This window comes from Stomoxys calcitrans, chromosome 3, assembly GCF_963082655.1.
Source record: "Stomoxys calcitrans chromosome 3, idStoCalc2.1, whole genome shotgun sequence".
NCBI classification, from domain to species: Eukaryota; Metazoa; Arthropoda; class Insecta; order Diptera; family Muscidae; genus Stomoxys; species Stomoxys calcitrans.
Window position 1 is genome coordinate 190,388,572 of NC_081554.1, and position 15,896 is coordinate 190,404,467.

A 15,896-nucleotide genomic window follows, 5' to 3' on the forward strand; every position below is an offset into this window, starting at 1 on the left:
ACTGAGGAGGATTTGAACCCGTCTGCTTATGCAGACGATGTTATTATACTTCTAGGGGGTAAGGATTTGAACCAGTTATGCAGCACTTGACCCAGGGGTCTCAATGTTAAACCAGAGAGGACAGAAATATGCCTGTTCACGAGGAAGGCGAAGATGGGCTAATTTGACGCACCACGTTTTCTTAACAAAATGATTACAGTTTCTGACAAGGTCAAATACCTAGGAGTGATCTTGGATGGGAAACTTAATTGGAAGTCCCACAGTCAGGAGAGCACTAAGAAGGCTCACAGATATTGGGCACTACGCAGATGGGCCGTAGTCTCGAAATGAGACCTGAATCCCAGGATTGTCCACTGGCTCTAAAGGAGCTTTATTAGACCAATACTTACTTACGCCTCAGTAGTTTGGTGGACTGCGATAGAGAAAAAGTGCAACATAAGGACCATACAACAGGTTCAGAGAACATGTTGTCTTGGCAAAGGCGGATCAATGAGGACACCGCCCACTAAGGCGCAGAAGACTATTCTAGATATCCAACCCATTGACATACTGATTAAGTGTGAGACAGCCACTGCGGCAATGAAACTAAAGGAGATGGGAGAATGGATTGAGGATGGAAGCAGCTCTTCCATTGGGGTATAATTGAGGCGACGATAGGATATATGGAAGGAAGGGAAGACGCTTCTGATCGGATACTTGAGACGACACTTGAGGTTGAGTATGAGGCACTGATGGCAGCGTACCGTCTTGGACTGACCGAACCCTAGTATTGCCATCTGCAAGGTCATGTTACGCGGATAGATCAAAGCTAGAGAACTGAGATCTGCTTTAGACTGCCTGTCCATAATACGGTCCTGCAGACGGAGATCCGAGATCACGAAATGCGTAATGTGGTGTGGTGCTAAAGCGAGAACGTCGAGTGTGATCATCTCTAAGGACAGTAAAATGGCGATGAGGGCAATAACAACCAGGACGATAAGATCACGAAAAATCTTGCAATGTAAGAAGGAGTTTATCGCCGTCCCTGAGGATGGCACGATCCGCATCGTTTGAGTGCCGGGCCATGACGGAGTAACTGGGAATGAGAAAGCAGACGATTTGGCGTTGAAGGCCAAAGAACTGCCGTCAATAAACTTGATTAACCCGAAGCCTTTCGGGTCGACGCAGTCCGAGTTAAGGGCGTGGGCGACGAATGCGCATGTGACACTGTGGAACAGCGAAACTGTCGTCAGGATGGCGAAAATCCTATGGGGTGATCCGGATCGTGAGAGGACGAGGCTTTTTGACATTTGTCCTAAATCTTTGAATGTCAAAGTGGGTGGGAAAAACATTAGCCGGAAGTCGATTCCACAAACGAACGGTTCGGGCGAAATAAGAATTCTCTCTATAATGCATTGTGCGGTCCGCTGGACCATCAATTACAAACGGGTGTGAGTTCCTCGAATGTCTAGTTTCCCTGACATACATCCTTACATCAGGAATAAGAAGACGAATATCAGACGAACATACACCATGAAAGTTCCGATAGAACAGCGCCAAACAACCCACATTGCGACGCTGATGAAGCGAGGCAATAGAGTTGGATACCCCACTGTCCCCAATCAACGCCATCGCTCTCTTCTCTACACGGTTCAGTAGCTCCAGGGATGATTTTGAAGCTCCAGCCCATACATGTGTGTTGTACTCCATTTTCGGCCTTATGAAAGTTGTGTAGATGTTAAGAATATCAGACGGAGTGAAGTAAATCTTACACCGTTTAAGGAAGCCTAAACACTTAAATGCTTCTTTTGACACCTCAAATACATGTTTAGCCCAATGGAAATCACTTTGAATTTTCAAGCCCAGAACATCAAGAGCTTCTTATTGCTCAACATCTACACCGTTGATAGACAAAGATGATCGTAATGGGTCACCGAATCGTTTGTGTGACAACAAGCAGCACTGAGTCTTCCGTGCATTAAAATCTACTCGATTCATTCGAGCCCACTCAGAAATGGCCAGCAAATCCTGGCAGAAGACTTGGCCTATGGTCGACAGAGATTACTGTCATCCGCAAATGAGTATATCGGATTCGATGTCTGACCCAACAGATTGTTGATGAAAATTAGAAAAAGAGAAGATGAAAGAACAGAGCCCTTGGGAACACCTTTGTATGTCGTTTAGCTATGCTGTCGTCGTCATACAGCTCACACTGTTCGTGGTTCAACGCCTATATTCTCCATTACCGCAGACGGGTCCATATATTTTACAAAGGATTTTTCTCTCAAACACTCCAAGCACTACTTCTCAAGTACCCATGCTTTCACAAGTACCCATGCCTCAGAACCATATAACAACACGGGTAGTATAAGTGTTTTGTATAGTATAACCTTCGTCTGTCGAGAGGTGGCCTTGTTTCTTACGTCACCCAAAGTAGCACCTGTTTGACAGTATTATTCTTCGTTTTATTTCAAAACTGGTGTCATTCGTTTCCATTACGGCGGTGCCGACTATCCCAAAGTGGCTGACTATCTGCTGACTATCCCAAATTTGTGGTTTTTTCCCGATTTTCCTTATCTGATCCGTTGTACAGGGCATTTGGGGAGTTGATATCATCCACTTTGTCTTATCTTCATTTACTGCCAAACCCATTGAAACTGTTTTTTCCGGTGACCGACCTACGTCGTCGACATAGGCGAGTAGCATATTTTTGCCAAACTATTTTGAGTAGCGTAATTTGCCTTGCCTATTCACACCTGCATCTCGATTAATCTTCTGCAACAGGATATTAAAAAGATTACACGAAAGGTTGTCTCCTTGTCTGAAACCTCATTCAACGTTATTCAACGGTTCGGAGTGGTTGATTCCTGTTTTAATTGACGAGCGTGTGTCAGCATTAATCCAGCAAAGTCGTATCAGTTTTGCATACGCCTTATCAGCGTGTCGCCTTCGGTCTTAGATAGTTCAGCCGGCAACCCATGGGCTCCTGTTGTTTTATTGTTTTTCACCGGCTTACTGCTACGTTGAACTCGTTTTGACTAGGTGGTTCTTAGGATTGGTTCTACGCTATAATCATTGCCACCACCATCCGATAGCAGCAGCTGAGAAAAAAAGTTCTTTTACAAAAGATATCGGTTAAATGTTTAATTCATGGTTCCGACTCCTGACCATCTTGATTCCCTCACACTCATGTATTTCCATTTACTTCTTCATATTCTGGAGGAAGAGACTTTTTATACCCACCATCCTAAGATGGGGGTATACTAATCTAGTCAATCCGTTTGTAATACCTCGAAATATTGATCTGCGACCCCATAAATTAAATACATGCTGGATTGTCTCGACATTCTGAGTGGTCGAACGCGTAAAGCTAGCCGCTTGAAATTTTGTACAGATACTAACTATCGATGAAGGTCGTTGGGGATTGCAAACGGGCCATATTAGTTCCGACTCGGATATAGTTCCTATATAAACCGATCTCCCGATTTGAATTCTTGAGCCCCTAGAAGCCACAAATTTCTTCCGATTTGGCTAATGTTTTGCACGTAATGTTCACTTATTACTTCCAACAAATGTGCCAAGTACAGTTCACATCGGTCTATAACCTGGGATAGCTCCCCTATAAACCGATCACCCGATTTGACTTCCTGAGCGCCTGGAAGCCACAATTTCCATCCGATTTGGCTGAAAATTTGCACATAGTGTTCTGTTGTGGCTTCCAACAACTATGCCAAGTACGGTCCAAATCAGTCTAGAACCAAGTACGGTCCAAATCAGTCTAGAACCAAGTACGGTCCAAATCCGTCAATAACCTGTTAAATCTAAATAATTTTTACATTATAACAATAAATCAATGCTTATAATTCGCAATAACAGATTGCCATAGCATTTGAGATAAGAAACTACCGTTTGTGAATTCAAACTGATTGAAATCTCCTACCTTGCTGGTCAGCAGCAAAGTGCACTTTAGGTTTGTTTGTTTGGTTCACGTTATAATTGCATTATCTCTTGCTACTTTGTTCACTGGGTTATTTTTAAATGTATTTTGCGACATCACGCCAGTTTTGTTGGCATCGTTATCTGTGATAAAGTTTTTCGAACTTCTCCCGCGACTCGGAAAGAGGGTCACACACAAATGAAAAATAAAAAAAAAAACAAAAACCAAAAACAAAACACAATTAACTTAATTTAAACCAGCATACATATATTAAACATCATTTATTGTATAATAAATTCATATGTATGTAAATATGTGTGAGTCCTATTTTCGTATGTCTCATTTTAGTGTGAGATTTTAATGGTGCATTTTGTGTTCGTGTTATCAGTCCAGAGGCTCTGAGATTGAAGTGCTCCGAAATATGCGCCTTTGTAAACAGATGATGATGATGTTCCGTCTTCGTTCGAAGAATAAGAAGAAGCAATTGTTTATTATTTCAGTTTGTATACCCTCCGCCACATGATGGGAGTACTAATTTTGTCATGCTATTTGTAACATAGCGATATATTGAAATAAGACTCCATAATGTCGATCTATCCATGTTTTAATGCCTCACAATGCTGGCGACATTTGTGAGGTACTTTGCCATGTAAAAACTTCACCCCAAAGAGGTGTCGCTCTGCTGCACGCCGTTCGAACTCGGCTTTGAAGAGGAAGTCCCTTATCATTGAGCTTAAAAATTTAATCGGACAGTGCTCATTGATTTGTGAGAAGTTTGCCCCAGTTCCTCAATGGAAAGTTCATGGGCAAATTTGCATTTTACTTTAGGCAGCTCAATTCTTGTTCGACTTAACCGATATGCTTAACTGGACTGCTATGACTTTCAACAAATATGCTGAATATGGTCTGAATCGGTCGAAAACTTGATAGAGCTTCCATATAAACCAATCTCCCGAATTTACTTCTTGAGCCTCTAGAGCCCCTACTATACCCTTCAACATACATACCAAGTATGGTGTGAATTGGTACATAACCGGGTATAGCTTCCATGTAAACTAGATTTTACATGAATCTAGTTTACTTGAATCCCAAGGGGTGCAATTCTGATCCAAATGGGTTTTGAACAATGAATTCTGCCATGACCTGCAACATATGTGCTATGAATGGCCTAAATCAGTCCAAAACCTGATATAGCTCCCATTCAAACCGATCTGTCAATTATACTTCTTTGGCCCCTAAAGGGCACAATTCTTATCCAGTTTCAAGCAATGGTTTCCTCTATGACGTTAAACATACATGTCAAGTATGGTCTGAATAAGTCCATAACCTGATATGGCTCTAATAGCATAGCAATTCTTAACCATTATCCTTTGTTTGCCTCTGAAGATAAACAGGGTAAATAAACTCACAAATGCGATCCATGGTGGAGGGTGTATTAGATTCGACTAGGCCAAACTTAGCACGCTTTTACTTGAATTTTGTATTTTGTTATCAGCAACTAGTCTAGCCGAGCTGTTGATTGGAGGGATTTTACACCCTACAAGTGGTGATGATGGTGCTTAAAACAACATGTAAGCAGCATTAAAGTAAACACGATCATTAATAATCGTCGTTTTTACACCCACCACCATAGGACGGGGTATACTAATCTAGTCATTCCGCTTATAACACCTCGAAATATTCGTCTAAGACCCTATAAAAAGGTATATTTTTGATCGTCTCGACATTCTAAGTCGATGAAGCCATGTCCAGCCGTCCGTCTGTCGCAATCATAACAGCGGTCGAACGCGTAGAGCTAACCACTTGAAATTTTGCACAGATACTTTATATTGCTGTAGGTTATTGGGTATTGCAAATGGGCCATATCGGTTCAGATTAAGATATAGCTCCCTTTTTACCATTTGGCTGAAATTTCGCATGTGGTGTTCTGTTATGCCTTCCAATAACTGTACCAAATACGGTTCAAATCGGTCTATAACCTGATATAGCTCCCATATAAACCAATCTCCCGATTTGACTTCTTGAGCCACTGAAAGCCGCAATTTTTGTCCGATTTAGTAGAAGTTTTACAGATAGTGTTCCATATATACCGATCGATAAAGTTACACTTTAGGTTCTCAAAGAAATGAGAACCCCAACTGTAACTCCTTCTAACTGCTAGTGCGGGACACACACACAGAAGGTGATCTATAGTGTCTTCTTCCTCGATGTCCCTACAGCTTCTGCAAAAGTCCTTGCTGGCAACCTTCAGTCTGTCAGCATGTTTTGCGATTAGACAGTGACCTGTCATGGCGGACACAATGACTGTTCTAGCCAATTACAGCAAAGCAGTAGACCTCTTGAAGTCTAGATTAGCCTGATACAGCTCTCATATGAACCGAACTGGTGTCTTGATTTCTTCAGCCCCTAGAGGGCGAACTTCTTATCCGATTTGGCTGAAATTTTTCATGACGTGGTTTAAAATTATTTCCAACTACTCTGCTAAGTTTAGTTTAAATCGGTTCATAATCTGATATAGCTGCCATATAAACCGATCTGGGATCTTGACCTATTAAGCCTCTAGAGGGCGCAATTATTATTCGATTTGGCTGGAACTTTGTACAACGGCTTCTCCCATGACCTCCAACATACGTGTCCAATATGGTCTAAATCGGTCTTTAGCCTGATAAAGCTCCCATATAAACCGACTTCACTTTTTTACTTATGGAGCCCCTAAAAGGCGTTATTCTTATTCGAATTGGCTGAAATTTTTTGACAATGATTCTTATATTCAATTCAATTATTGGGTTGCCCAAAAAGTAATTGCGGTTTTTTTAAAAGAAAGCAAATGCATTTTTAATAAAACTTAGAATAAACTTTAATCATATATACTTTTATACACCTTTTTTCTAAAGCAAGCTAAAAGTAACAGCTGATAACTGACGGAAGAAAGAATGCAATTACAGAGTCACAAGCTGTGAAAAAATTTGTCAACGCTGACTATATGAAAAATCCACAATTACTTTTTTGGGCAACCCAATATGTTCCGAAACGGTTTATTTTTATTTTATTTTATTTTACTTTTTTTATTTTATTTTGTTTTATTTTATTTTATTTTATTTTATTTTATTTTATTTTATTTTATTTTATTTTATTTTATTTTATTTTATTGTATTTTATTTTATTTTATTTTATTTTATTTTATTTTATTTTATTTTATTTTATTTTGATTTGTTTTATTTTATTTTATTTTATTTTATTTTATTTTGTGTTTATTTTATTTTGTATTATATTTTTTGTATTTTATTTCATTTTATTTTATTTTATTTTTTTATTTTATTTTATTTTATTTTATTTTATTTTTTTATTTTATTTTATTTTATTTTATTTTATTTTTTTATTTTATTTTATTTTATTTTATTTTATTTTATTTTATTTTATTTTATTTTATTTTATTTTAATTTATTTCATTTTATTTTATTTTATTTTAGTTTATTTTATTTCAGTATATTTTTTTTCTTTTTTGTACCCTGTAGCATATTTCCCAATTCGTTATTGACTTCTTATCAACAAAGCTACATGAGTTACCAGTGCCTTTTGCATACCATGAGTCAATGGAAAAATTCTACAGCTATGAGAAGAGCTCGCTGCCTCTTTCATTCATAGTTGTCACATACAAAACGTTGTCAAGACAAAGAAAAACGGCATTCCCAAAATCATTCGCTTAAGCATTGAAGCGCGTCTAACATCTGTTCAGCTTCAAAAACTATGTGGTCGGCCTGGGTCATAATTTATTTAATAGTGCACATTCACCAGCTAATACATTATGGCATGGCTTTGACCATAACCACCAGTCACTGCTTCAAGAACGTCACCGTGAAACATCAAGTGCCAGTGTCAAAGAGCCGCCTCAACTTGGAGACCCGCAATTTGGAATACTACGTCGAAATGGAGGATCGCGTGCGAGTGGATACGGTACGCATGTGTTGTCCCGGCTATAGGACCATCATTTTTGGTCTCTGTGAACCCATCTGCCAAATCAAATGTCCCCCCCACAGCCATTGCTATGAGCCAGACAAATGCCAATGTATGCGTGGCTATGAACAATCCCATAATCATCATGTGCGCTCCATCGCTCCCAGCAAATCCTACAATCTGGAGTGTAGGCCCATTTGTGCGGGAGGTTGTACGGCGCCCCACACTCATTGTGTGGGTCACAACGAGTGTGCCTGTCGCCCCGGCTATAAGGATGCTAGCCCTTGGTATGCCCCCATGCGCTGTGAGCGTATTCAGTGTCCCGGTGATCAAGTGTACGATGTACATCAGCGGAAGTGCATACGAGTTGAATTGAATTTGGAGCAACTGATGCAGAGAGTGGGGCGTAAGTTGGCAAAAGGACTTAACGATGTGCAATATGATGATGATGAGGATGAAGATTTAGGCAACAGCTTCAAATGAGAAAAAGTTAAATGGAAACTTTCAAAAGACTAAGTAGGCATATCCTTGTGTATTTTCTTTTAGCAATAAGTGCGTGAGTCCTGATTTTATTTATAAGCCTAGCGTGTAGTGTAGTTTCCTAAATGTATTGTAATGTGGTCTCAGTTTATTGAATTAAATAAATACATCACAACAAAACGAAAAAAGTGCAAAATAAACATTTTATTGGTTTTTGTGAGAAAAAAAAAATTATGAAAGAAAAAAATAGTGAAATAGACTAAAGTCCATGTGGTATATAAGTGTCAAGTAGTTCAAAAGTTAGTGAAACAGTTTTAAAAGTTGTAGATGAGACGATTTTTAGAATATTTTGCGCCTTGCTATAATGGGACTTATTGCATACACCAATACAATCTGCATACCAGTTTTTCATGTGCTAAAATATCAGGCATCAAATGGACTTACACCGTTTTCATGATTGCACATCAGGCGTTAATATTGTATATGTACGGAAACTATACCAAAATCTAAACCGACATCAAGAAAATTAAAAAACAGGCCATATACGTGTCAATAAAATGTGTCGTAAATAAAAGTTCTATGAAGGCCACTGTGGCGCATAGTACAGCATGACCGAATATGGTGCTTAAGGGCTGGTGGTTTTCTATTCACTAAAGCTGGCCATATTTCTGATGTATCCGGCCATGTAAAATAGATGTCCATGTATGTCAATACCAAAGGTGATCCAATGGGATAACTTTGATCATATAAATATATGGCACACAGACAGGCTAAAGTGTTGGCCCGGTATGCCTCGCCATAATGTGAGTTTTAAATTGATTTTGACCTACCCACCACCGGAGGATGGGGGTATAGCCATTTTGTCAGTCCGTTTGCAACACATCGAAATATCCTATCTTATGTATAATAAGTAAGAGCGTGCTAAGTTCGGCCGGACCGAATCTTATATACCCTCCACCATGGATCGCATCTGTCGAGTTCTTTTCGCAGTATCTCTTTTTAGGCAAACAAAAAATAATGAATACGGGCAAAGGAAAAGGAGGAGGAGAAGCTATATCAAGTAATAGTCCGATTCGGAGCTCAAGAAGCAAAATCGGGAGATCGGTTTATATGGGAGCTGTATCCATATTGCACAAGTATGTTGAATGCCTTGGGAGGAGCCGTTGTACAAATTTTGTGCCAAATCGGATGAGAATTGCGCTTTCTAGAGGCTCAAGAAGTCAAGATCCCAGATCAATTTATATGGCAGCTATATCAAAACATGGACCGATTTGCGCCATACTTATAACAGTTTTTGGAAGTCATGTCAAAGATCTCTTGCAAAATTTTAGCCAAATCGGATGAGATTTGCGCGCTCTATTGGCTCAAGAAGTGAAGATCCAAGATCGGTTTATATGACAGCTATATCAAAACAAGGACCGATTTGGCCCATTTACAATCCCCACCGACCTACACTAATAAGAAGTATTTTTGCAAAATTTCTAGCGGCTAGCTTTACTCCTTTAAAAGTTAACGTGCTTTCGACAGACAGACGGCCGGGCGGACATGGTTAGTTCGACTTAAAATGTCACAACGATCAAGAATATATATACTTTATGGGGTCTTAGACCCATATCTCGAGGTGTTACAAACAGAAAGACAAAATTAGTATACCCCCATCCTATGGTGGAGGGTATAAAAATCAATTTGTGTTTGTTTGTGTGTTCCTTAGACTCAGATACGGCTGAACTGATTTTCTTAAAATTTTCTCAGATGGTGCATTATAATCCCATGGTGAAAATAGGTTACCACATTTTTTGATATTTGAAGGGGGAGCGGACCCTCCCCCTTGCCCTAATTGTCAGAAACGCCAGATCTCGGAGTTGGATAGTGGGATTTAAGCGAAATTTTGTGTGCTCTCTAATAGTAACCTACAAATTAAATTTTCGTATCCCAATTTCGGATTGGATACGCCCCACCATGTCAATGTGGGACTTAAATGAAAGTAATTTGGGGGGTAGAGCAAAAATTGATACCCACTTTCGGGAGCAATTTTCTGGGGGTCTATCCCTTTCCCAACATACCCCACAAACAGCTATTTTTTACTGACCATCGCAATATGGTGCTCAAAAAAAGGTATTTGGGAGTAGAATACGAATTTGATATCCAAATGTAGGAACATGTATTTAGGGCATTACCCCTTTCCCAAAACACCTCCCAAAGGGTGAACATTTTGCGACCAGGCCAATATGTGGTTCAAATGAAAGGCGATTGAGATTAGAAAAAGTATTTGTATAACAAATTTTGGGGCCATGTGTTGGGGGGACGCCTCATCCTGTAAACTCCCCTCAAAAGCAATGGAATTATAGGGATTAAAAAAGTGGTATTTGAGAGACGAGCACGATGCTGATATTTTTCAGGGCCCAGTGTCTGGGGGACCACCTCACCCCAAAAACACCCCTAAATCAAACATTATGAGGATATCGGGCTGAAGTTATGTCTTTTAAGAATGGAGTACACTTTGCATCCAAACTTTTATTCGTAGACCAATAAAGATCATATGGGATTCAGATAAAGAGACTTCAATTGTTAAACTCTTTGTCAAACGATATACTATTTCCGTATCATTGTAGCTCTTTAATTGTAGAAAATAAATATTCCAAGGTAAGTTTTGTTCCATATAAAGTAAAAGAAGGCGCTGCGGAGCAGTGCCGGTCCAGCTAGTATTTTTATAAAAAAAAAATTTTTCAAAAACTGTAGCCTTTTCTTTCAATTCAATGTTTATTAAAGGAATTTCAAGCATTTCACTGGAATATTTTTATAAGTTTTAATTTATTTTTTTTTAACTTAGCTTTATGCTTATCTTATATATTATTCCTATCTACTTTTATAGTATAAATAAATTTAATACATAATAAGGCTAGTGCTAGTATGACACAAACTATTCCTAACATTATGTATATTGAATTTGTCCGCATTGGAAGAGGTTCACATGATTTGGCTTTGGTCACTGCCGAATGGTGCACTCGATGATCGGGATGGGAACATATACACTCATGATCTGCATTGCAATGGGCTTGGGGACCACAACACAATTTGGAACAACTATGTTTGGCATCAAGGCAGATGTCTTTCAAATCATAAATTGACATAATATCCATGTTAACTTGGGGTATGCAGTTTATGGCCTTTGTTATGGGTGATCGCATTTCGGAGTAATCATTCGAAGTGCAAACACATTGAAAATTTTCATTGCAATAGGCATTTTGACCGCAACATTCTTGGGTGCAATGCTCACTAGGTTGAAGGCAAATACTTTTGTTGTCATTGTCAAATTCGAACATCTCCAGAATGGAATAGTCTACATTAGCGACATTATTTTTAGTTTCACAGCTTATCAGGCTATGGTCTAATTGGGACACTTTTATAAAACCCGTTGTGCATAAACATTGGCCTTGTTGGCATCGGGAGTTGGGACCACAGCAGTAATCTGCACATGGTGCATAGTTTTCAGGACATTTCTCACATGTGGATGAATTGAGCTTCTCATTGAATTTAGGCTTGAATCCCAATGGACACTGACATTTTTCCTCAACACATTTCTCTGTGGGGTTGCAACATTTGCTATAGCAAGGAGTGCTACCGAAAGGACACTCAATGTGGAGATGGGGTAATTCACTTACAGAACTATTTACAGCTACACACAGTGTGGTATTACTCTTGACTTCAAATTCTTCTTGGAAGCCTGGATTGCATACACACTGATTTCCCTTAAGACAATGACTTTGGGCCGGACAACATATGCCTGAACAAATATCTCTGTTTTGATCACAAGCTAGCTCAGCTATAACTTCTCTTTTAGGCAGACATGCTGAGGAATTTAGACTGGCATAAAAGCCTTCATCACATTTACATACCCCCTCCAGGCATTTACTATTGGGACCACATTCTTGTTGGCAGCCTGCACTCTCACCCAAATCTACCTCCTCCATCAGTTCACACTCCACAATATTTTTATCTTCATAAATTTTTGGCAAAAATCCTGCATCACACAGACATTTGTCCCCCACACATTGGCCTGCAGGGGCACAACACTTTTCCAAACACTCCGTATAACCCAACGGGCATTTTGGCAGTACTTTCTCACAAAACCATATATCATCTGCAATCATTTTACTTTCATAGCCCTTCGCACATACACAAAAATTTTTATTCGCACACTTGGCCTTGGGTCCACAATCCACATCTTTATCGCATTTCAATGGTATGGGAAAGACACATTTGCTTTGATTTTTCTCTTCATCCAAGTATTCGAAAAATCCTTGCCGACATTGACATTTGTTTAAATCGTTGCACTCCATATATTCACCGCAATCATTGGGTCGACAACTGTCCTCCGATACTTCAGGTGTCAGACAGGAGCCATTGGCACTTTTAAATTCGTGTTCTCCACATTCCATTTTAACAAGTTTAAAAATTATAAAAAGTAACAGAAGTCTGTAGAACATGGTTTAGCCGCCTCTGTGGGTTCTTCTTGTTGGACTGAGAACTTCAACTAAACTAATTTGATATAATTTTAGAACATTTTCATATACCATATACGTGTCAATAAAATGTGTCGTAAATAAAAGTTCTATGAAGGCCACTGTGGCGCATAGTACAGCATGACCGAATATGGTGCTTAAGGGCTGGTGGTTTTCTATTCACTAAAGCTGGCCATATTTCTGATGTATCCGGCCATGTAAAATAGATGTCCATGTATGTCAATACCAAAGGTGATCCAATGGGATAACTTTGATCATATAAATATATGGCACACAGACAGGCTAAAGTGTTGGCCCGGTATGCCTCGCCATAATGTGAGTTTTAAATTGATTTTGACCTACCCACCACCGGAGGATGGGGGTATAGCCATTTTGTCAGTCCGTTTGCAACACATCGAAATATCCTATCTTATGTATAATAAGTAAGAGCGTGCTAAGTTCGGCCGGACCGAATCTTATATACCCTCCACCATGGATCGCATCTGTCGAGTTCTTTTCGCAGTATCTCTTTTTAGGCAAACAAAAAATAATGAATACGGGCAAAGGAAAAGGAGGAGGAGAAGCTATATCAAGTAATAGTCCGATTCGGAGCTCAAGAAGCAAAATCGGGAGATCGGTTTATATGGGAGCTGTATCCATATTGCACAAGTATGTTGAATGCCTTGGGAGGAGCCGTTGTACAAATTTTGTGCCAAATCGGATGAGAATTGCGCTTTCTAGAGGCTCAAGAAGTCAAGATCCCAGATCAATTTATATGGCAGCTATATCAAAACATGGACCGATTTGCGCCATACTTATAACAGTTTTTGGAAGTCATGTCAAAGATCTCTTGCAAAATTTTAGCCAAATCGGATGAGATTTGCGCGCTCTATTGGCTCAAGAAGTGAAGATCCAAGATCGGTTTATATGACAGCTATATCAAAACAAGGACCGATTTGGCCCATTTACAATCCCCACCGACCTACACTAATAAGAAGTATTTTTGCAAAATTTCTAGCGGCTAGCTTTACTCCTTTAAAAGTTAACGTGCTTTCGACAGACAGACGGCCGGGCGGACATGGTTAGTTCGACTTAAAATGTCACAACGATCAAGAATATATATACTTTATGGGGTCTTAGACCCATATCTCGAGGTGTTACAAACAGAAAGACAAAATTAGTATACCCCCATCCTATGGTGGAGGGTATAAAAATCAATTTGTGTTTGTTTGTGTGTTCCTTAGACTCAGATACGGCTGAACTGATTTTCTTAAAATTTTCTCAGATGGTGCATTATAATCCCATGGTGAAAATAGGTTACCACATTTTTTGATATTTGAAGGGGGAGCGGACCCTCCCCCTTGCCCTAATTGTCAGAAACGCCAGATCTCGGAGTTGGATAGTGGGATTTAAGCGAAATTTTGTGTGCTCTCTAATAGTAACCTACAAATTAAATTTTCGTATCCCAATTTCGGATTGGATACGCCCCACCATGTCAATGTGGGACTTAAATGAAAGTAATTTGGGGGGTAGAGCAAAAATTGATACCCACTTTCGGGAGCAATTTTCTGGGGGTCTATCCCTTTCCCAACATACCCCACAAACAGCTATTTTTTACTGACCATCGCAATATGGTGCTCAAAAAAAGGTATTTGGGAGTAGAATACGAATTTGATATCCAAATGTAGGAACATGTATTTAGGGCATTACCCCTTTCCCAAAACACCTCCCAAAGGGTGAACATTTTGCGACCAGGCCAATATGTGGTTCAAATGAAAGGCGATTGAGATTAGAAAAAGTATTTGTATAACAAATTTTGGGGCCATGTGTTGGGGGGACGCCTCATCCTGTAAACTCCCCTCAAAAGCAATGGAATTATAGGGATTAAAAAAGTGGTATTTGAGAGACGAGCACGATGCTGATATTTTTCAGGGCCCAGTGTCTGGGGGACCACCTCACCCCAAAAACACCCCTAAATCAAACATTATGAGGATATCGGGCTGAAGTTATGTCTTTTAAGAATGGAGTACACTTTGCATCCAAACTTTTATTCGTAGACCAATAAAGATCATATGGGATTCAGATAAAGAGACTTCAATTGTTAAACTCTTTGTCAAACGATATACTATTTCCGTATCATTGTAGCTCTTTAATTGTAGAAAATAAATATTCCAAGGTAAGTTTTGTTCCATATAAAGTAAAAGAAGGCGCTGCGGAGCAGTGCCGGTCCAGCTAGTATTTTTATAAAAAAAAAATTTTTCAAAAACTGTAGCCTTTTCTTTCAATTCAATGTTTATTAAAGGAATTTCAAGCATTTCACTGGAATATTTTTATAAGTTTTAATTTATTTTTTTTTAACTTAGCTTTATGCTTATCTTATATATTATTCCTATCTACTTTTATAGTATAAATAAATTTAATACATAATAAGGCTAGTGCTAGTATGACACAAACTATTCCTAACATTATGTATATTGAATTTGTCCGCATTGGAAGAGGTTCACATGATTTGGCTTTGGTCACTGCCGAATGGTGCACTCGATGATCGGGATGGGAACATATACACTCATGATCTGCATTGCAATGGGCTTGGGGACCACAACACAATTTGGAACAACTATGTTTGGCATCAAGGCAGATGTCTTTCAAATCATAAATTGACATAATATCCATGTTAACTTGGGGTATGCAGTTTATGGCCTTTGTTATGGGTGATCGCATTTCGGAGTAATCATTCGAAGTGCAAACACATTGAAAATTTTCATTGCAATAGGCATTTTGACCGCAACATTCTTGGGTGCAATGCTCACTAGGTTGAAGGCAAATACTTTTGTTGTCATTGTCAAATTCGAACATCTCCAGAATGGAATAGTCTACATTAGCGACATTATTTTTAGTTTCACAGCTTATCAGGCTATGGTCTAATTGGGACACTTTTATAAAACCCGTTGTGCATAAACATTGGCCTTGTTGGCATCGGGAGTTGGGACCACAGCAGTAATCTGCACATGGTGCATAGTTTTCAGGACATTTCTCACATGTGG

General features: G+C 39.2%; 1 protein-coding gene across 1 annotated transcript; it reads left to right on the plus strand.

Annotated features, from left to right (window-relative positions):
• The first annotated feature begins 7,538 nt into the window (after positions 1-7,538).
• LOC106085085 (uncharacterized) lies at positions 7,539-8,550 on the plus strand. Its single transcript, XM_013249117.1, has one exon. It carries the CDS (start codon positions 7,664-7,666, stop codon positions 8,351-8,353), a length of 690 nt encoding a protein of 229 aa, XP_013104571.1. The 5' UTR covers positions 7,539-7,663; the 3' UTR covers positions 8,354-8,550.
• Positions 8,551-15,896: the final 7,346 nt, after the last annotated feature.

Bases quoted from the DNA above. Each gene is read 5' to 3' on its own strand.
- LOC106085085 (XM_013249117.1), top strand. From the start codon at position 7,664: ATGTGGTCGGCCTGGGTCATAATTTATTTAATAGTGCACATTCACCAG.